General features: G+C 43.5%; 1 protein-coding gene across 2 annotated transcripts in view; it reads right to left on the bottom strand.

Annotated features, from left to right (window-relative positions):
• Positions 1-22403, bottom strand: part of SLC22A23 (solute carrier family 22 member 23) — a 113487-nt gene extending 91084 nt beyond the window's left edge. The window contains exons 1-2 of one of the 2 annotated variants that reach the window (XM_069853591.1): positions 21746-22403; positions 4952-5055 (exon numbers count right to left, since the gene is read on the bottom strand). In XM_069853591.1, coding sequence (XP_069709692.1) covers positions 4952-5055; positions 21746-22288 — 647 coding nt within the window. In that variant the 5' untranslated portion in view covers positions 22289-22403. The remainder of the gene's footprint in view (positions 1-4951; positions 5056-21745) is intronic. The other variant, XM_069853592.1, reaches the window with a different exon arrangement.
• Between the last annotated feature and the right edge of the window lie 213 nt (positions 22404-22616).

Genomic DNA, 22616 nt, shown 5'->3' on the forward strand with positions numbered 1-22616 from the left:
CAGCACATGCAAGAGAACTGGGTGATCAGGCCCGGTCAATACGGGTTCATGAAAGGCAGGTCCTGCCAACCTGATCACCTCCTATGACAAGGTGACCAGCTTACTGAATGAGGGAAAGGCTGTGCATGTAGTCATCTTGGACTTCAATAAAGCCTTTGACACAGTTTCTCATAGTATTCTGCTTAGGAAACTGTCAGCTTCTGGCCTGGACAGGTGAACACTCTCCTGGGTGGAAAACTGATTGGATGACTGGGCGCAAAGAGTTGTAGTAAATAGACCTAATTCCAGCTGGAGGCCAATCACAAGTTGTGTCTCCCAGGGCTCAGTGCTGGGTCCAGCCCTGTTCAAGATCTTCATGAATGACCTGGATGAAGGCATTGAGTGCACCCTTAGCAAGTGGGTGGAAGTGTTGATCTGCTTCCGCCCTTACTAAGCTGGGTAGAAGTGTTGATCTGCTGGAGGGTAGGGAGGTTCTGCAAAGGGATCTGAACAGGCTGGACTGCTGGGCTGAGACCAATGACCAATAAGGCCAAATGCCAGGTCCTGCACTTGGGGCACAACAACCCTATGCAGTGCTACAGACTAGGGGAAGTCTGGCTAGAAAGCTGCCTGAAGGAGAACAACCTGAGGGTGTTGGTTGACAGCCAACTGAACATGAGCCAGCAGTGTGCCCAGGTGGCCAAGAAGGCCAATGGCATCTTGGCTTGTATCAGAAACGGCGTGGCCAGCAGGTCCAGGGAGGTTATCCTCCCTCTGTACTCGGCACTGGTGAGACCGCTCCTCGAATCCTGTGTTCAGTTCTGGGCCCCTCACCACAAGAAGGATGTTGAGGCTCTGGAGCGAGTCCAGAGAAGAGCAACAAAGCTGGTGAGAGGGCTGGAGAACAGGTCTTGTGAGGAGTGGCTGAGAGAGCTGGGGTTGTTTTGCCTGGAGAAGAGGAGGCTGAGGGGAGACCTTTTTGCTCTCTACAACTACCTGGAAGGAGGATGTAGAGAGAAAAGTCCTGGCCTCTTCTCCCAAGTGTCAGTGGACAGGACGAGAGGGAATGGCCTCGAGCTGTGCCAGGGGAAGTTCAGACAGGATATCAGGAAAAAAAACTTTTACATAAAGGGTCATCGGGCACTGGAACAAGCTGCCCAGGGTGGTGGTTGAGTCACCACCCCTGGAGGTATTTAAAAGACCAGTAAACAAGGTTCTCAGGGACACGGTTTAGTGGCAAATAGGAATGGTTGGACTCAATGATCCAAGAGATCTTTTCCAACCTAGTGATTCTATGATTCAATATTCTTAAAACAGAAAGCACCAACGTGCAAAACTGAAGGCAGCAAGGTCAAAGCAAACTGCTCTTAGTCAATGTACAAACACAGCTCACAAGAAGATGAGCTGCTGTTGAGCTCAGGATGGGAACATATCACTGCCTCAGTGATATGCAAGGCACTGGGAACATGCTGAACGCTGGGGCAGTTACTGCTGTGTCTGCTTCAGATTTCATATTTATGGAACACAAAGCACTTGAGCAGGGAGGAGGAAGCACCTCATACAAAACCTTGAATACCAAAAAAATCATGAACTTTGTGCTATCAGTGATCTACGCAGGCTTTTGCAGCCCTATATTCATAATCATAAAGCTGTAATTCATACTAATTATTATTGGTGGAAGCATTTTGTGGATGAAAGGCATTACGTAAAGACTCAGAATTAGGAACTTAATTCTCATCACAAGCCTGACCTTCCATTCCCTGCCATTGATTAAAAAAGACCTCATGCTTAGCATATATAAGTTCCTTTCTTTCCCTCCTTCCACTCTCTTTACTCAGGGTTATCCATCATTAGGACACAGAATTTCTTTTAACATTATACAAGTTATGCAAATAGATGGCTGTTGCTAATGAAGACTCATGAAATCCCAAGACCCTCCAGGGTCCGTGAAAGCCAGCTGAGGCCTGATAAGCCCTCTGGTAAGTGTCTTCACCAGAACCTCCTCCGGGACAGAGAACTAGTCTCCTTCCTCATGGTGTCTTAGAGTACAAAACCCTCTTTTATATGTAGATAGAGTTATGTTACTAACAGTACATGGCAATGCTTGTGAGAAATTAAACCATACACAATCTCCCTGGTAAAACAGTCCTGGGATGCTATCTTTGGAATAGTTTGCATGACAGCAGAGTTTTCTGTACCACAAAAGTCTCAGCCTACATTGCATACCATTATCTAGATCAAATACTAAATGCTGCTTGGGCAGGTAAATAACTAGGGATACAAGCAAACCCAGGCTTTCGAAGAATCTGCAGTCTGCATGGTACGATAGGCAGATGCATCAAAAAAAAAAAAAAATTCCTAACATCTGCAGTTATACCACGGAGGAAAGTGGATGTGTTTGAGGGCATGACCTGCTCTTCCAATGCTCTTACACATGCACCTTGCTATCCTAAGAAGATGAAGCTTTGCTCTAGCTGCTAATCGAATTGTTCCACCTATGACATTCTTCGCAGGTTTTGAGATTTGAACAGGCACAAAGGCTCCATAAAAGACCACAGCAGGTGCAAAGCAGGGCAGTACTGGGCAACAAGAGGCAGATGCCTACTGTCCCGATGCTACACCAAGCCTGCCTGCTCCAAAAGAAAGCCATCTACAGAGACCTCAACAACCTCTGTCCAGAGCGAAAACTGGCAAAACTGCCAGTAATGCTCTTCCTGTTGAACAAATAACTTATTCAGGCATAGGACAGAGTCGGCCTTCACACAGCCGAAAGGGTTTACAGATCTTCTTCCTATAGATTTTCCACATAGAGCTATCCAAGCATACACACCTACTGTAATTTTAATGTAGACCACTCAGTATACTAAACAAACTATTTTAATACACCCTTTGCCATATACACCTTTAAAAGCTTTCTTTCAAGAAGGAAAAGCAAAGCTCCAAACCCTAACGGTACAATAAAACCAAAGCATCTTCTAATTATCCAAACCGGAGAATGCATATAAGTGAAATGAAAACAGATTTTAAAAGTATGAAACACTTCCATACATCACTGTGTTTAATGTCCTCTGCTCTTGGTTTGGATTAACATCCTTTTTTATTATTATTTTTCTCTTTTTATGGGTACAATTCCCTTTGTATCTGCCTCTCCACATACCCCTTTGCCTTTGTGGAAACTCCGGTTGCAACTAAATATCTAAGTAACTCGTCTTCAAGCCTTCTTTTACCAGCCCCAAACGGTAATCACAAGTGACAAAAATCTACCCACTTCAGGACCCCTGCTGAGTTAGTTACATCAGATGGCAGGGATGGGGACTGAAGAGGAGCACAAGGACTGATTTTGGTGGCAAGCCTTGTCATTTCTGGTCACACACCAAAATGCAAAGCGCTCATGCATCCCTGCAGCCACCAACTTACTCTTATTCTCTTTGCACCACAGCTGGAAACCAGATTCTCCTTAAGCTCTCAAACTCACTAAAACAACAAAACCCAAACACAAGCCAAACTTAATTTTGTGTAATCAGGGTAATTTTATGCTGCATTAGCTCAGCTAAGCAGCTTGCAGAGGGGTCCAACAAGTGCATGTGGCAGCGCAAAGTACACACTGGGGACAGAAATGCATGGAACAAGCAAGATGCTCCTGCTTTTGGTGGCAGAGAGCTATTAGAGCTGCTCATTGCATTATTTTCTTGAAGCCAGTGCCTTGGGCAACAAGTTGTTCACTTATTTGTGACTTACTTGTCAATTATAGCAGCATTTTCCTAACTTGGGAGTGAGTCTGCTTTCTCCACATAGATTCCCTTTTAGGAAAACCAAGCAAGATCCCTCATTCATTTCCCCACTATACTTTCTATGTGTTGTTAAAGACCTTTATTACCTGGGTATTTTAACTACATTCAACTGTATTTCACCATGCGTGTTCCCTACTTCACTGAAAAGTCATGATTCCTCACTGGCTTAAAAACTTTAAGAAACTATTCAAGAATTAAGATACAATTTTGCTACAAATGTTTGAGGCAAATTACTGCACAGCTGCAGGGGGCTTTTTCTTTTCCCAACTGACTGGTGAATTGCTGAGGCTTTGCAAGATTTCCTTAATAGGCAACTCTTCTTCTTTCTTTCTTATTTTAATGAAAGGAAAAAGAGTTAACTTGGTGCCATTTAAAGCACCAACGCTGGCAACTGTGCTGGAAACCGCTGAAGCGATTGGAACAGCGTTGCACAGCTATTGCTTCAGATGCCGCAAATTTCCATTGAAATCACTTATGTCATGCATTTCAATTTTTTCCCCCCCTCCTCTTTCCCACTACAAGACTTTATTTTAAATACAAGCTGAACTCTCAGATTAAGTAGGGTATCCAATAATGTTTTCATGGCTGCAGTTTAAGGAATTGCACTCTATGCTTTTAAATTCAATATCCCAATATTAACAGCACATAAGTCAGCAATTCCTTAACACTACATCAAAATGTTTGCTTAACAAGAACTTTAAAAATAGAACAATGGTAAGGCTTGCAAAAACCAGCCTTCTACCCCTCAAAAGATACCTTGTAAGCACAAGGTTGACATTATACTAGTCTCGTTTTCAGTCAAATCAATGCTGCTTCCAATTTCTTTTTGTCTGATCTCTTGATTAAAAAAAAAAGAAAATCCTAAACCAAAGGTTTATCTTACATAATTACAAAATACTTAATTCTGTACTAGCATTACAGCTGTAATAAATCATGTCAGCAGGAAATAAGTAAATTATAAAATAGCTTATTTTCATGTTATTTACCTTGATATAAATTACTCAGTTCAAGCAATTAATACACAACTTTAAACTGTTTATTCATCATGCTTCTTTCAGAATCTGAAAAATCATTATGCAAAGATTATTCAAGAATATAAAGCAGAAGCAAATCAAAACAATATTAAATATTTTATTGTTATTTGCTTATGGTTACATTGCATTAAAAGACTTTTCACTTACCAGTCAGCTATACATCCTGTTATTAAGTGGCCGAAGATTAATCCTACCAGCAGGGAGAACTTAGCAATGTGGACTTTCCAGGCAGAATCACAAACAAGATCCCACTGGAAAAAAAGCACAGATAAACTGAAATAAGTAATTACTCTCAGATGTGTTTAAACATACTAATGTTGGTGTAGAGCTTCTTCCAAGTTTCAGTTCCAGCGTGAGTACATGGAAATGGCAGAGGAAAGCTTTCCCCCTCAAATAAAAACCCAGAGCCCAAGCAGCAAATTATAGACTTGTTTACTTCAGTGAGTTTTATCAAACCCTTAATTATTAAATGACATTATCCCATGCTTAAGTCTTCCCCCTTCTGCAGGCCACATGAGTTTAGACTTTGGCAGTACAGAGGCAGCTGAGCATCCCACTGTGGCAGCCTCAGACACCAACTACCAGTGCCCTGCGACTGCATCAGCAGCAAGCCTGACACTTTCAGAGCAAGTTCTACCTCAGGGCGGCTTGGAAACTGCTTCACCACAGACCCTTGATGGTCATTAGCTCCAGGATTAGGCAGACAAAGCATCGAGACACTTCTGCTTTCAGAAATGCATCCAGGTTCCCCAGGCAGTGGAAGGGGCAGAAGACAGACTAACAGCCTCATCAGGCCAGGTCTGAAAAGCCAGGTCCTGGCATGGAGCCTGACAAGGCAGACAGCAAGCCCAGCACAGCCACATGATTCTTGGGGACAACAATTCCCACAATCATATTTCACAGCTCAAAGATCCAACAGGGACTGAATCTCTGCACTGAAGCTATCCCAATATTGAAATTACCCTCTCTGTCCAGAGGAAGAGGAGATGGACCATTTCGGGTCCCTGGTCTGCCTTATTCCCATGAGAAAGATGGGAACAACAATCTATCTAGTAAGACTTCCCTAAACACTAAGACATTTTCCTCTGAGGCATTAAACTGAGCCTAAGAGAGCCAGGCTGCACTCCCGGCTTCAGCCCAGTTTCCTCAGACACTTAACTTAAGCTCTGTAATGTGTAAAGTGTGGAGAGTATTATCATACCCTTGAACAAATGTAGGGAGATATGTTTGTGGTTTTTGAAGTGTTCCAGTATTGATGGTAATGAAAGCCATGTGCGTTTCACAGAAAAAAGTACAGCTGACTTGGGAGAGTCAGATACTTCAGAACTGAAACTTTGCAAAATAAATGGCTGTCTGTGTGTAATGTAATAGTACCAGCCCTCCTGACACCAGTAACTGAAGTTTCATGCCCAAAATCAAAAAGTGAATGATTGTAATTTATTTTTGTAAGTCAGATGCAACTTCAAAAGAAAGCTTCCCCCAAAAGAGTTCAAGTAGGTGTGCTGCCCTTTTAAGCATTTCCATGGCATAAAGCCCTTCCACAAATAAGGCTAGCTCTGACTCATCCTTCTGGTTCAACATCACAGGAGACGTCCTCCCTACAATATACCATCTCATCACATAGTATAGCACTTTTATGGCCAAAAGAAATGTGCTAGCTTTTCAGGTTCAGGCTTTTTGTTTTAGTTAAATGCATTTTTGAATTCCTCATTGCACTGACTTGCAGAAGTTGGAACATACATGCCCAAGCCTCCAACCTACAGATTAAAAGTACTGAAGAACCAAACGCAAGTAGTATGAGCAAGTATTTTTTCCACCAAATAGCTATGAATTATTTGCAGCAAACAGCTCAGCAAGGCAGAAAGAATTGCTCTCCAAACATGTTGACTTTGTAAAAGTATTTAGCAAGAAGGGGGAAATGTAATTCCTAATACTTGCAATTACAGAACCAATCTCCAGTTAGCAAAGAAAAGTATCTGCCCAGACAAGCCACAAACAAAATGAAATTCAGAAGATACATCTGAGCTCCAAGCAGGCTTTCAAGTTTTCCGGGTTTCTTTTCACAATCCAGGTGGTGTATACCCTGCTTAAAATTAAGAAATAATTTTTGCTTGTAGAGAACAAATTAAGTTTATTAAAAATAGTCATATTTATACAAGGACACTTTTTAAAAGGCAATCTGTAAAAGTTATTAATTTTTAATTTGATTGCCATCAGAGGGACAGTAAAGTCTTTCAAGTGCAAAAAGAAAAAAATGATACCCCTATGCCTTTCCATTATCACAACTTACTATTGCTAGTCAAAGGCCCTACATGAGCCCTAGGCAAATAACATGTAGTATGAGATTGCATTCAGGTAAAGGTTCATCATCGGAAAAGCCAAAAAAAAGCCTCATGAAGGGCTGTTGTGAAATTTCAGGCCAGGACAACAGATGTCAAACCATTTTGGCACACAGTAAGAGTTTAGAAGCAGAAGAGAAGTCAATCTATCAGCATGTCCTTCACCAGTGCCTAAAATGTGCCCACTCCTTTTGATAACTTATCTACGAGTCATTGTTTGTTTGTTTTTTTCAGACTATTGCCCAACTCCCCAGCTGCTCTGAAAATAAAAACATTTATTTCTTTGCAAACCCTGCATCTGGCCCTTTCCTACCCTTGGACTCACTCTGCAGACCAGTGTAAATCAGAGCCAATACTCCAAGTCCATAAGGGCAGCCTTACACTGGTGCTGACAAACACAGGCAGCCCCTGGCCTTCCCCAGATCTCTGGCTCTCCAAAACTCCCAGAACTCATAAATAGGGAAATGGTGAAATATTTCAACAATTGCTCTAACACAAACTGTCAGAGAACCTGCCGTGACCCCAAATTACTTTCTCAGTATGAAGGGCTCAAGCATACCTTGGTTTCTCCTCCAATGGCTGTCACAAGCTAGAGGGGACACTGTGAGGCAGTTATCCAAAATAAATTCAACAGGACAGTAGTGGGTAACACCAGGACATATGACTCTCAATGAGAGAAAATAAGAAGAGGGAACCAAAGAAAAATGGATGCTGCAGTAAGAAGCAGCCTCAGGTAAAGATGACATTGATAGGACAAAATACATATTTAATAGCTAGCATATCATCCCCACCCATCTTAACACAGCAGCTGAGCAAACCAGGAAGGCTTCGTCATGCTGAAAGTGCAGTCATTTCACCGGAGACCTGCATTCCCTCTTCCCTTCCCCACAGAAAAGCCAAAAGCAGAGTATTGCAGCCTCAGCTTTGACGGGCTAGAAATAAAGCAGGAACACTATCGTAGCATCATCATCACCACCTCTCCCCTTACACACATACACCTGGGCTTGGCAGAACAGGCCTGTGGCAGGTACTGCTGTAAGTGCCAGTAGTTTTGTCCTGCAAACTTGACACCGGCATTTGCTCCACAGAGAGAGGAGTGACAGGTTTCCATGTCCCTGCAGAACAAAACTCTGGGCTGGGCAGCGCCGATGACAGTTCAAGTGGCACTTCAAGTAATCCTGCACTGGAAGATTCTTTTGGCTGGAGACTAGACAGTAATTCTCTACTGCCTCTTACAAAAGGTAGATTAATCTCATACAGGCAGGGAGACCTTGAAATTCTGTTACTGCTCTGGGTGAATCCCCTGGTATCCCACTTGGGAGCTAACGGTGTCAAGCCTGAAGGAAAGCTGCAGCTAAATTTACAGTGCTCCCTAGAATTTCTCTTTGTGTTCCTGGGTTTTGTTGGTCTTTCTGTCCTCCCCATCAGTCCTCCTAATACAAGAGATGAGACAAAGTGACTTGCTAAACCAATAGGACTATATTATGATGCTGAAACAAAATTGCCTTATGTAAAATATGCTGGTGAAAAGAGAACATTTAAAAAAAAACAGAAGTTTTTCTTTCTTAGCAGTACAGCAATATAGAGAATTTGTCATCTATGCAGATGTGCAACTGTTTTTTTGCAAGATATTGCAAATCTGGGTTTTTTTTTTCATGTTGCAACAGCATTTTTTTTGTTAAAGCTTAAGAAGGAGTTACACCTTCAAGATCCTAATGTTTAATTGATACCAGTGAGTCACCACCCATGCTGTGAGTCACTACGCTCCACATGAAGACAGAGGACTATTTGAAACATAATGTGATTGGGAAGACGTTTGGCAAAAGCTAACGCACCCAAAGACTAACCACCTGGTAACTTCTTCATAAGGGGTGAATATCTGGACAGGGCTCATACAGCAAGTCAGTATTAGCACTTAAGTTACAAGAGTCACAAATGTAAAGTCTGCTGCATGCTTGTTACTACAAATACAATCTGTTTCTATTAAGCCTGCCTCAAAGCACTTGATCTTCAGAGGCCATAATGTTGTCTGTGGCATCTAAGCACACTAAATATCCAGTGCAAAAAGGTCATAATAAGATGTCTACCAAGGATTTGGTTTGTTCTTCCCTTTGATTGCATGGAAAAGTACAAATCATACCCTTCTGTCCTAAGAAGAACAAAAAGACAGGAGGAGAGATGCTCTGGTCCAGTGCTTGCCTGGAGCCTGGCACAAAGAACCCACGAGAGGGGAACTGAACATGCACATTCTGTACCTACAATGTGGCTTTGCAGTCCTTTTCCAAAGACTGATGCCCAGATCATTGCTGAAAGAAAGTAGACCCTTCCCCAGACAGCCTGCAGGTGGATCACAGCTTTGCTCGAACTGCTCTCTGCACTGGTTTCACCAGAAGGAGACTAGAGGTTCACCCGTGCTTCTGCTCCCTCAAAAGATCCAGGCACAAAGCTGGACCCTCTGTCCTCCCCTGCCAGGCAGCACCTGGCTGCTGCACTGTCCTTCACAGACCTACACACCATATGCAGCCTTTTGACCCCTAGAGGGAAGGTTCCACTTTGGAAGCCCCAGCCTCTACAAATCCCGTACGCCACAGCTTACTGCAGGAGCCCCAAACCTCTCCTAGGGAAAAGCCACAAGCTTGCCTGCATGTCAGACGGCGTTTTTAAGACCAGTAAACAAAAATAAGAATCTATCATTTGTCACTGAGGTCTGTGTGTGTTGGGTCTCATCTTTCTTTCTTAGTCTCCTTCCTGCTTCATCTTTTTATAGCCAAACTGTCAATTTTTCCTGCAGAGCACTAGAATCCATCTTCTATATAAATACCTCAGAATACCTCATCTAGTGAAAGTTTAAATTTATGATGCCTTCAGATGCTCTTAGAGTATTTAAAAAAAAAAGAACCACAAAGTTATTTTTAAAAACAATAAAATAGTAATAAAAAAATAAAGTTATGCTTTTCATACAATATACGTAACAAAAAGCAAAACAATCTCCAGGTATGTATTCTTGGAGATAAAGCTCCAAGTCAGCAGACAAAGCACTAAAAAAACCCCAAAACAACAAACCCCAAACCACAAAACAAAAAACCACACACAAATAGAAAAGCAAAAAGGTCAGTACATCTACCATAATATACCTACCACTAATGTCTTTTCCCAGTACTAAATTATCCAAGTAGTACTAGGTTAGAGCCACAGGAGACCACTGTACTAAAATTCCCCTCCTCACTGTACAGGACAACACTTCTCACCGCCCCTCCTCAACCTCTGTCTAAACATGACACATTGGGTGCATTTTTAACGTCAAAGAAAGTGTGTAAGTTACAGAAAATGGTGTGATGCTCAGCTCCGTAGAAAATAACTGTGCAGTCAAACCACACTGAAGAGGCTGCAGGAGAAGCCTTCCAGAGGGATGTGCCAGTCCAACTGGAACACTTAAAGTTGGGGTGGTTTTACTGCCACAGGTGTCTCTATTTCCCTCTCAGCCAAGGCAGCAGCACAGCATTTAAACTATGTAACCTTCAAGGTTCAGAGTAAGGATGCCTCTCCATTGAGATCACAGCTGGGCAAAGCACTCCCTGATCTGTATTTCAAGTGTAAATAAAGTGTTCTTGAGAACACCTGATGTTTTTTGACCACCAGTACAACCAGCTGGGTGGAAGTATCAAGGTCACAATTCAAGACTGGGACATTAAGAAGAGGACCATAAAAAAAAACCAAAACAAAACAAAATAATCCTGGAAGACTTGATAAGGTATAAAACTGAACTATTTCCTCTTTCTTTGACCAGTCACATTCAGAACCAGATGTCTCCAAGCTACACCTTTCCTTACATTTTCATCAGATACAGCTGGGACTTACCTGGAAAACAATAGCCATTAAAAAAAAATACATAAGAAAAACAACAAGCAAAGCTATTAAGAGCTTTTGTTGTTTGTTTTCTTTGAACAGCCACTCAAAGAAGCCAGCACTTGGGCTGGAATGCCTCAACCCACAACACAGTCAACATCTGACCTTTAAGCTACTTCCTCTCTGCATTATCCTTAATGGAAACTTTTGCTGAAAATCTTCAACTTGTGCCTGTGAGCTTAGGACCTCCTAAAGGTAAATCCTCCTAAAACAAATTTCTACTGAGCAAGTACACACTGAGAGGTTTATAACAACCCAAGTTTGCAAGAACTTTTACTCAGGTAGGAAAGCAGATACTGTTCCCTTTCTCAACAAATCTGGGGGCCCTATTCACACACACCCCCCCCCCCCCCCCCCCCCCAGTTTGTTAGCTGAACAGATGCAAAGGTTTGGTCCGTTTGGCTTCTTATCCAATTCATATTTCTTACAATGGGAATGACATTTTCTGCATTTTTCATTCTTGGAAACCAGTAAACCATTTCTGACCATGGCAAACAGCTGGCAGGGAAAGCTGCAGCCCAGGAAAATCACTCGCGAACAGTGAACATAAGGTCACATATACAGAAGTAGTAAGTTGCTTTAACTACATGACCAACTGCTTGGGCAATGTACCATTTGAAAAATAAAGCAAAGAAACTACTTTTGACTATTGCCACAAAGCCAAAGGTTTTGGAGACACAGGGAGGGAGAGGAGAGGGGAGAGAGAAAGAGGAGATGGCACGTGAGCCAGAGGACATGTGCTTAGCAGTCTTCCAAGAAAGATATAATTAGATCGTGCAGTGTTGTATGTAAGCAGCTTCATGTACCTACGAAAACAACTTCCATCCACACAAAATAACATGGGACTACACAACTATGGACTTTACAAATTTCCCTAATGGTTTTTGAAGTTTAAGAGTTGAGTTTCCTGAAATACATCCCTCAAAGCCACATTTTTGGATATGCACGACTTAGCTGTGAAACTTCCACATTAACTTGTGAAGTGTATCATTTTTTAGTCTGGTATTTCAGCCTTAAAAATAAAGCGCACAGGCTCAGGTGCTGCGCTGCTGCACAACTGTGTGAACTTCAATACATAAACCAGCACTTCCTCCTGGTTTGCAAGCTTCAACTCCACCATGAAGATAGGACATTTCAGGCAAAGGTTGTGTTGACCTGCTTGCAATCAGATGCAGAGATACTTTGCATTCTATTAATTACCTCGGGGTAACCAAGCAGTTCCCACTACGCCCTATGGGGAGACACTCTCCCACTCACACTCAGTATGTGCATGGCCCTGTTCCTTCACCAGCACCAGCTGAAGCAGCACCAAGCTGCCACACACATCTGCATGCCCTGTGTCATATCTAAAGCCTTTCAGTCATGGCTAACCTGTCAGACCCATCCTGTCAGACCCATCCCTCCAGCACGGATGGCTCAAGCAACACTGCAATCACAAAACAAATCCAAACAGCAAATATGCAAAAGGACACATCAACTTTGTTTCAGAGCCAGTAAACTAACCTGGCAAAGAATTTAAATCGAATGCTCTGCAATAAATTATTCCTTAATGTATACCATAGCCAAAAAGACCCTCCACGCTATCCTGAACACATCAGTAGAGACCCAAGGCAACAAGATGCCCCCTGAAACACTGCAAAACAGGAGAGATTTCATCTACCCTTCAACTTTATGCTTTAATCAGGAGCAATTAGGTCTTTTGCTCCCAACCTTGCTTTTGTCACAGATTTGTTTCTTACATCCACTGGGAGACGGAAGAAGGATTTTGCTAAGGAAATAATCATCATTAATACACTATCAACTAAAATATGATTTGTTAATCATATGGCAGTATTCTGTATACTCAACACAATTAAATCAGATTTAGTAGCATGCATATACCACCCACTTCTCCATCACTACTTCTTTTATTTACAGAATAAAGGGAACTCCTGCTACTGAGACATTTTGATCTTCTCCAGCCTTCGCTCTTCCCAGATTAGTCAGCCAACTTGTTTCTCAACTGATGCTATCTGCTTTGTTTTTTCCAACTCCATGTCATCTAACATCAAAGAGCTGGGAGATACAAAATCTGACTTACAGCTTTTATGAACACTATATTCATAATTCTTCAGAGAGCAGGATCAGGATATTTCCGTCTCTCTCTTACATCTTTGCACTGTAATTAAGTATCTTTTCTACATATACATCATTAGGAGCCACTGTCACAAAACTGACTTTAATTTTAAACCTATTCTTTGTTATAAGACCTGTAGCTGTTTTCCTCCCTCTAGCTGCATGAAAAGACCAGAAGCAAAAATATCCATCATTAGGACTGAGACACACACACAGAAAAATGGTTTTCAAGTGCCATCCCTCAGTTTTCAGCTGACAACTTTTATTCTGAACAAGGTATGTGCTGCCAGGACCGAGTTCTCAACTAAACTACATAAAAAGTTAAACTAGTTTTCAAGTTGGTGTTCAGAACTGATCTAGGCACCATAAATAGAAACCATATGTAAAAACCTCAAACATTTTAGTTAAATATTAACAGTTGTTATCATCCAGTTATCAAAAACAAGTTAACACTTTGAGGACTGCTGTTTTTCAGGCCTGCTGAAACCATGCGTGCATAAACCACACTGCATGTATGCAGCCTTGAGAGGCTGACATGGCCAAATCTAACTCACTCTTAATAGACCTTTTCAAAGACTAGGGGGAAAAAAAAGCCTTAAAAGTGTCAAGCATGGCATAAAACCTCTGAAATGGAGAAAGGGGAAGGAGATGACAAGAGAAGGAAGCCATTTCTCAGGAGAAATACTTGCTCAAAGCCACCATAGATGAAAAGATCAGACACCTTAATTTTGACACACAATTACTCCTGCCATGACCCTGCCCTTTAATCATTTGAGGACTACAGCTATTATAATTCAGGCAAGGAGAAAAGACAGGGTAAAAAAAAAAAAAAAAAGAGGGGTCTGGTATTAATAAATTGCAAACTTAAAGGGGAAGGAAGAATGAGAAAAATATTCTGCTTGTTTTACAAATCAAAATAAGAAACTGGTCTGTCAAGCTTGCATTGTTCATGCAGACAATGCTTTACATAGCCCTGGGGGAAAAGCAGGGGAAAAGGTCTTAATTTACATTCCCTCTTCCTAATAATATATGTAGCGTGGAAATTGCGTGGACATTGCAACATTATCTAAGTGCTTGTGGACTTTGGTCTGGAGGCCAAGGGGAGACCAGGCAGCTCCAGAGAGCTGCAGAATAACAGGGAGATGGTACTTAAGCCAAAATTAATTCCTCTACAACTGTCTGGAGCCAAACCCCTTTTCCAGGGAACCGGACCACCCTGCTCTGAAAACAGTGCACATGGGTAACTATAAATCACATGCTGCTGGACAAAGTGAACCTTCCGCTTCCCTCCATCTCACAAGCAGTATTCCTGATTACCACAACTTTGCTGCTTATGGCTCTGATGAGGCACCCCAGAAACAAGCATTAGGATATATTAATTTGTTGTTCCTGTGTTTGAGCAGAATCATCTGCATTTGGGCTCTCTCATATAAAAAAAGCACAAAAAAATCCCCACAAAAAAAACCTGGAGCAAGTTCCACCACTCAGCCAATTGTTCCCCGAGTCTGTTTGGCTGCACCTCATCAGCCTGCAGGGCAGACAAGAGTTACTGCCCTGAATGCGTGGGTTGCACCAAACATAGGCACGTACCACAGCCAACCACTGAACCACCTCCTGATGTATGGGAATGGGCACAGACCTATTGCATGGTTGCAGCAGGTATGATGCAGGCTGGATTGGTAGGAGCTACTCAATGTGCATGTTAACCACTGCTGCCTGCCAGGTTTTATGGGCCAGTGGCATGGCAGGTTGTGCAGTACCTGCAACCAGGCTGTATGGTGCTGATCACGTATCAGACACTTACACTGGATTTGCCTGGATACCTATGGAACACACTCCGATGACGTGTTCTGGAAGAGACCCGGACCTCCTTTCTTCCTCCTCCAGGTCCCTTCCTTCCCCTTGACTTTAGAAGAGGATTCGGAGTGCACAAAAGGCCACTTGCTGTCAAAAGTCAACTGGAAAATATAAAATTAAACTCTATTACAAGAGCTAACCACGCATTTTAGAGTTGAGGCGACTGGAGCCCAAGAGAAGTCCCTCTGAGGGAAGGAGTTGTATGAATGAGAGTGAGTGAGAGCAAGTGTCCCAGGCAGGGATGCCAGGTAGAACAGAGGGGAAACCAGGCAGAAACAAATTAAGACTGACAGGGAAAACAAAAGACAAGGTACACAAAAGCACTGGATCCCTTTCAGCATTTCCTATATTCAGCAGCTCTTTAGAATTCATTTGGGAAGCTTTACTTTAAGGCTTTGCACCATTAGTATGGTGCAAAAGTTTCTAATCTAAGGAAAACCAAATCTCGTGCTATTCCAGATGTTATTTCATTAAAAAAAAAGAACACCTTCATGTTTGGCTGGCCTGTAATCCTCATCTCAATGCTACCATCAGAACTGGCTCCAAATTAGATGCTTTCCTAAGTGCCAGCACCTCCTCTTTGACAAATGTTTTAAGGAAAACATGAGGTCATCTTTTATAATTGCACTCTTATAACCAGAGGAAGAGGTAAAAGTGTTAAGTGCACTTTAGAATTTTGGTTTTAGATTTCCTGAACAGATGGTAAATAAAAACCATAGCGAGTAACTTCTGCCACAGCATGGGCAGGGTTGGTATGTTTTAACTAAATAACTGAGATGCAGGATGTATTACCAAGTGGAAACAAAACAATCAAAACCTCAACCATTTAAAACATCATGTCCATTCAGGAAATAAATAAAAAAAAAAAAGGCAGTTGTTTGATAAACACACAGAATATGAGTAATATGAAAGGCACAACAGCAAGTTTTGGAAAGCCGAGAATTACTTTAAGACATTTCGATATGGAATTTCCTTTCTGAAGGATCATTGTTAGTCCTACCAAGGCTACAAACTATGATAGGCTGATATCAGATTCCTGTATCCAAGATACCTTATCTTAAGGTGGTAAACAATAACACTATGTACATTCCCTTCAGGGAAAAAAAAAATTCTATACCAGATAACGCCTAAGACTACCTGAGTTCTGATGTTAGTATTGTTTTCAACTCGGTCCCTGTCTTTGAGACCAATAGTATCAAAATATTTCAGCATGCACATAATGCTTTCCCCTCCAATAAATAAAAACAGCACCTAGGCATGCTAAACAAGTACCTGTAAGTCTGGTGATGTCATACTCGGTTATCTCAAACATCAGGTAATTTGCTGTTTGTGGGCAGACACAGGACAGTTCTCCACCACCAGAAAACTGCAGGTACTGTTCCCGAAACAGCCATCCCCTTCCTTCATGTCACTCAGCCAGACACTTGCCCTGTTGTTCTAGGGTGTTGTTCACCAGCGTCCTGACAATGAGGATAATCCATCACTATATTTAGTGTGTACAGGCTGGTCCCAGAGCAGCTGCAGCAGGACAGGCCATTAGCTCTACTCCCTCCCTTTTCAACAAGCAGATTTCTCAAGTCCGCAAGCAGTCAGACCAGCAACCGTCAACTCTTTATCAGCTAACTTGCAGGAGGAAAGCAGAGAAGAAAAAAAAAAAAAAAAGTTTTGTATCTCTCCCATAGCTGGGGAAACCATAAGAAAAAGTAGTGGAAGTTTGCTCTGGTCTGCCAGTATTTCTAGATAACTCTGACGACAGAGACTTGTTGACCCCATCGTATCTTTTAGGAGGAGAGAGAAACATTTCAAAGCCTTGTCTGAAAGAAATTTAGAATAGTCTTTCTGACCATTGCAAGCATCTTCCTTGCAGGACCCTATGCCCCATTCGATCTGTACAAGGGAAGCAAGGGCATGGGTGAAGAGTTTTGATCTGACTGCTTCTGACCCAACTACCACACTGGGTAAATTAACTTCAGGTTTTCATTGATTTGGGACTAGGTAGCAGCCAGTCAGACAGCAATCAGCACTGACGAGACAAATCCTGGTAGTTGCAGGAAAAATGAGAGAAGCATCAGCATTTCTGAAGTCTCTGCAGAGATCAGCCAACTACAGGATATGCAGAAATGAGTAAAAGGCATCCTCCCATTTGTGCCTAGAAAGGGTGACACAGCTCTCATTTTGGGAAGTAGCTTGTCAGAGTAACCCCTTCAAATTAACGAACAATGACATTCTGAAAGTCTACTTGCAACGCACGCCTATCCTCTACCCCAAAAATATCATCCTACAAGCTGTGCCACTACAAGCAGATATCACTGCTACCACACACATTTGTTTGCTTTACCATTTCTGGCTACCTGCAGATACTGCAATAATCCCATGAGACAACACCACAGTGTTGTCACAGCACAGAGCCATTTCAGTTCATTAGCCCACCAGAAAATCCAGAAAAAAAAGATAATAATAAAAAAATGTATTTAAAGAGAAAATTTTCTACCAGGCAAGAAAGCTGAATCAGCTGAAGATATGTCCAGAAAAGTGCCAGTACTGCCATAAAAGCAAGTGAAAGAAAGGCTGGTAGGGCAAAGACATTCCACCTTGAAAGGGCAAAGAGCATCACATCACAGCCTGAACTGATCCAGGAGAGCAGCACTCAATGCTCACTGCATGGCAGCACTGCCCGTGGACCATTCAGCTCTCCTGAATTAAAGGTCTGCGTTTTTGTATTGGACAATTTGCTAGAGGCTCAGCCAAATTGGCATGAGCAGTATTGAACTGATGGCAAATAGGTGAAATGATGGCACGTTACTTAGGAAAGATGATGATTCAACACAAATCAAGTGGGAAGTTGAGAGCCAAGAGAACAGCATTGCAGTAAGACAAGGCATCTGGAGCAGAAAAGCAGCCACAACAGGAATTCCCTTGTGACTAGACACGAAGTGTTATTACACAATTGCTCTAGGTGATTAAAATACAGCCTTCAACTAATCACTTCCCTCTACACCACTCCCAGGAGGTAGAACAACCTGAAACACTGAGGGTCCACAGAGAGGGATGCTGCACCATCACCCACTGCAACTTGAGCCTCAGTCCTTGCCCATCACCAGCATTTGGTGTCGTTCGTACAAATTAGCATTCAGAACAAACACCACAACACCTAATGTAATCAAATACAGTGGACAGGTCATCCTAGTAACAGAGAAAAAACAACTATTAATCCTGTAAACCAAGAACTTCCACGAAAACTTTACCCCAAGATTACAGCTGGCTTTGCAGATGGTCAGAAGATTCAGGCACTGGAGAAGTTGGAGAGTGTTAGAAAAGTCCCTGATGCATACACACTCCAACTTCCTCCTAGGCTTCACGGCTAGGTACATTAATATGTCATTATGTTGCTTATTGCATTAATGCTAGTAATTCACGCAAACATCGCTTTGCAAATAGTAAAATGAGACCTCAGGTTTCCCTGTGGTGAAAACAGGAGAGTATTTCTCAGTATCCTTCCTTGAGGCTAGTGGTGAGGTACACGGATCATTTAAAAGACAGATTTTTACTAGCCTTTTGCCCAAAGGCTAATTCAGGATACATCTCATTCAAGGCATATACATGCACTCTGTTTATAGCGGTGTGATAATAGTGATGATGTGATAAAGAATAAATGAAAATCCTCAAAGCAGCATTTAGCAGTGAAAAAGCCTTACAAATGAATTGTCCTAAAGGAAGATATTTATGTACAAACCAAGCTAAGATTTAAGTGCTAAGTCAGGACATCAGCTCAGATGGGTGATTTAATATGGCCACTGGAATCCCTGTGGTTAAATTACACATCTGACCTCTTTGCCACATCTACTTTAACAGTGTTAAATAATAAGCAGTACGTCCTTTATTACCACATCCAGTTCTAAAGACTGGCAGCACTATAAAAAGAACCACTCCAACTGCCTTAGTCACAGAGGTCAGGGAAATGGGAGCACCTATGGCAAAACCCCTCTCCCAGGAAACTGCAAGGCCACCTCTGGCTCCAGCAAAGACTCCAAGAGAAGCAGGCTGAGCAAAGCACAAAGCGGGGCTGGAAACACCAAGATCTCTCCGCTTCGTCAGTCCCAGGCACGACACAGGCTGGGAGAAAATGGGCATTGGAGAAGGGAGAGCTGAGAATGCGGAGACAGAGAGGGAACATCTGATGATGTACCATTTGGAAAGAGGCTATGGACGCAATGCAACCTAATGTAGTTAAAGGACAGCTATCTGCTCCTGAGGAATGGGGGACAGTGATGTCTCATGTGCATGTACATCAACAAAACAAGAGCAGGAAACATGCTTTGTGCTAAATAACCACAATTGTTTCACCATTTCTGAAGATAAAGCAGCAATGGAGCATCCAGCAGCGATTAGATTGGATCACTGAAAATGAGAATAAGAGGATTTACCGGCCAAACAAAAGAGTATTTTTTATTAAGGTACTTTTGGCTCTCTTTATGATATTGCAATATAACCCCTGGCTACTACACAGATGAGTATATACTAGACTAATATTTAATAAAACTCTGTCTAGAAAGATGAGAACATTGCAAAACATATTACAGAAACAAATGTATTTTTGAGGGAAGTTAAGGGAGGTCCAAACATCCCTTCTTCTGAATTCATCCAGGGCAGCTCTTTCTCACAAAGGATGGTGGGATGAGTGTGAGACGAATCAGCAGTTACAAGAATTGCTCCCACAGTATAAGAGCTCCTAGGGGTTTATAAGAAAGGAAGTCCAAATTAAGCTTCACTGATGTTCTGCCTGAGTTCTTCCTCTCTTTCTTCATTAGGATAAAAACACACAGCACACCCACCCAAAAAAACCCCAAAACAAAACCAAGGCACAAACTAAGGAGGAGTCCTGGCCCTGAGAAAATAACCCAATAATAATTACACGAGATGACAAATCAAAGTGAAAAAGCTGCCAAGTTTTTAGAAGTAAGCACACAACAAAAACTCCACACTGGAAAAACCCCTAGTCTCAAAAGATGATTATTATTCTTTCTAACAGAAAACAAGACAGCAGGGACCACAGTTGTTTATTTATCCCTTAAAATTGATCTGCCCTTTACTGCAAGTTCTTCCAAAGAAGACTATTTTATTTTTTAAAAAAGCATGCAAGATAGCAAACTAACTCTCCCTTGACCTTTTGCGGCCAACTCGATGATGACCTTCAAAAGATTCAAACGTTTCCAAAAATTTTTTTTTTACAGTTCACACTAGAAATAAACATTTCAAGATAATTTCTTTCATACTTAGGCACCAGTGTTAAACCCTAAAACATATGAAGAGCTCAATCTCCGGTTATAGACAGAAGAAAATCTGTCTTTCTTAAATGTCAAATTTCATCATGCTCTTCTACATCACAAACCATTTAAGTCCACCATGTGCCCATGTTTTTCTTACGGAAGGAGTGTAGCAGGGTTGCTCTTTGTTTTATTCTGTTCTAGGTTCAATGTTTTGAGGGATTTGCTTTACCTGCTCTCCCTCCTCCGCCACACACATCTTTGTGCAAGCTTTCAAGGGACACAAAAAGAAACTGAAATTATTTTCAATGATTAATACTAATGTGTGCCAGCTGACCCAAGCGCAATCATGCTGGTCATCTGATTATTGTCACGTTTCTTTCTCCCAGCTAGATAAGCACAGCTAATCTAAAACACAACTCCTGGGCAGGAAGTATTTTTTGCTGATCTAAGTAGGGGGGGGTCTTGAGATTAAGGGAACTACTTTATTAGTGTAACAGTTTCATTTTAAATTCCCAAGAGCTCCGCTTGCCTCTTGACACCAACAAGGCCCATCCAGAATCAGCAGAGCTTTCACAGGGCTGGAAGCGTAAACAAGCAAAAGCTGTCAGGTAAAAAGGTGAGGCCTTTTTCTACATGTGCTACTCAGCAAATATGAAGCAAGAGCAGAAAGTGGCGCAGTCCTCCTCGCTAGAAATTTTCCACCTCAGCCACTACATTGTGAAACACAAACCAGAGCAGCATGCACTTTCTGCCTCTGGAGTACAACTACTTGTGCGAGATGTTTCTTCTCTTACAGCTCTACTGAAACAGTTATCAAGGGAATAAGTACAAACCAAGAAGAATTCATCAGAAATTTGTCTGGTTTTCCCTCCAACAGTGACCACTTCAACTCCTTGCCTCTAAAATCTACCCAGTTTTTGGCTTTAACAGCCACTTTTGTATAGAATCATAGAATCACTAGGTTGGAAAAGACATCTTAGATCATGAGTCCAACCCTATACTCACATATACACTTCCACAAAGGTGAGCAACACCACAACTGGAGCCTTCTCCACAACCTTTTCCCCTCGCTACCTGGGGATGCTTGCCAGCATCACTTTTTCCCCCCGGACACCCGTGCCCTGAGACAGCAGAACATCTGCCATCGCCGGGATCCCAAAGAGCCACCGAGGAGCCCGTTTCAGGATGTAACTTTACCTAAGCTCAGCGCCACCACAACCAGCATCCAGGCACCAACCCAGTGGAGAAAGAGACATCCAGGGAGAGAAAGGATTACGGGGATCCAGGATTTACTGCTGGCAACCCACAGGGCACCTGCCCGGCCCGGGAAAAGCGCACACGGGGCAGAACATCGCGTCCCCCGGGCTTGGGAGCAGCGGGTGAGGGCAGGGCCGGGGTAGGGCCGATGCGGGGGTCCGCGAGGAAGCGGGACGGAGGGAAAAACCCTCGTTTCTCACCTTGCTAACGACGTTTTGGACGAGGCCGGCTCTGATGCGGTAGTGCCACTCGTGGCAGTCGCACTCGCTGGCGTTGCCCCCCGCGGGGGAGGGCAGCCCGGGCGGGGGGAAGAAGCTGCTGTTGCCGCCGCTGCGGTTCGAATGGCTCGGGGCAAGGGACCCGCTCCAGTTGCCCTGCCCGTCCGCCTCCCGGCACCAGAAATCGGGCTGGTCCAGAAGGAAGGAGTCCGAGAACTTGCTGAAGCCGATGAAGAGGGCCGGCACCCAGGTGAGCAGCACTAGGGTCCGCTGGTACCTGCCGCCCAGCCCCCCGAGGAAGGGCAGCACGGAGCCGTCGTAGTCGAGGAGCAGCGGGCTGCAGGCGGCGGGCGGCGGCGGCGGCACCGGCACCGCCTGGATCTCGGCCCCGGAGGCGCTGGCGGGGGCCGGCCCCGGGGGGACGGCGGCGGAGAGGATCCCCCCCGCGGCCCCCGGCACCGAGCCGTTCTCCTCCGGCAGCGGCCGGACCCCGCCGCCCGCCTCCCGGCGCCGCTCTATCGCCATCCAGCCGCGGGGACGGGGGTCACATAGAGAAGCGGGGCAGGGGGGCGACACCGGGGCAGCCCCGGCTCCCTCACGAGTCCTTCCCTCCGCTCTCCTTTACGCACACCTTGCGGCGCTAAAATACGGCGCGCAGGAGACGGATGGGGGAAGGAAGGAAGGAGGAAAAGGGAGGAAGGAGAGGGGCGAAGAAGGGGGGGGGGGGGGAGGCGCCGAGCGAGCCCCTTCGCTCGCTCCCTTCCTCTCCCGCAGCCGGTGGCCGCGATTCCCCCTCCCCTCGGCGGTGCGTCAGGCTGCACTCATCCCAGCTCCCTGCCCCCTCCGGGAGCCA

Source organism: Phaenicophaeus curvirostris, chromosome 3 (genome assembly GCF_032191515.1).
Source record: "Phaenicophaeus curvirostris isolate KB17595 chromosome 3, BPBGC_Pcur_1.0, whole genome shotgun sequence".
Lineage (NCBI taxonomy): Eukaryota > Metazoa > Chordata > Aves > Cuculiformes > Cuculidae > Phaenicophaeus > Phaenicophaeus curvirostris.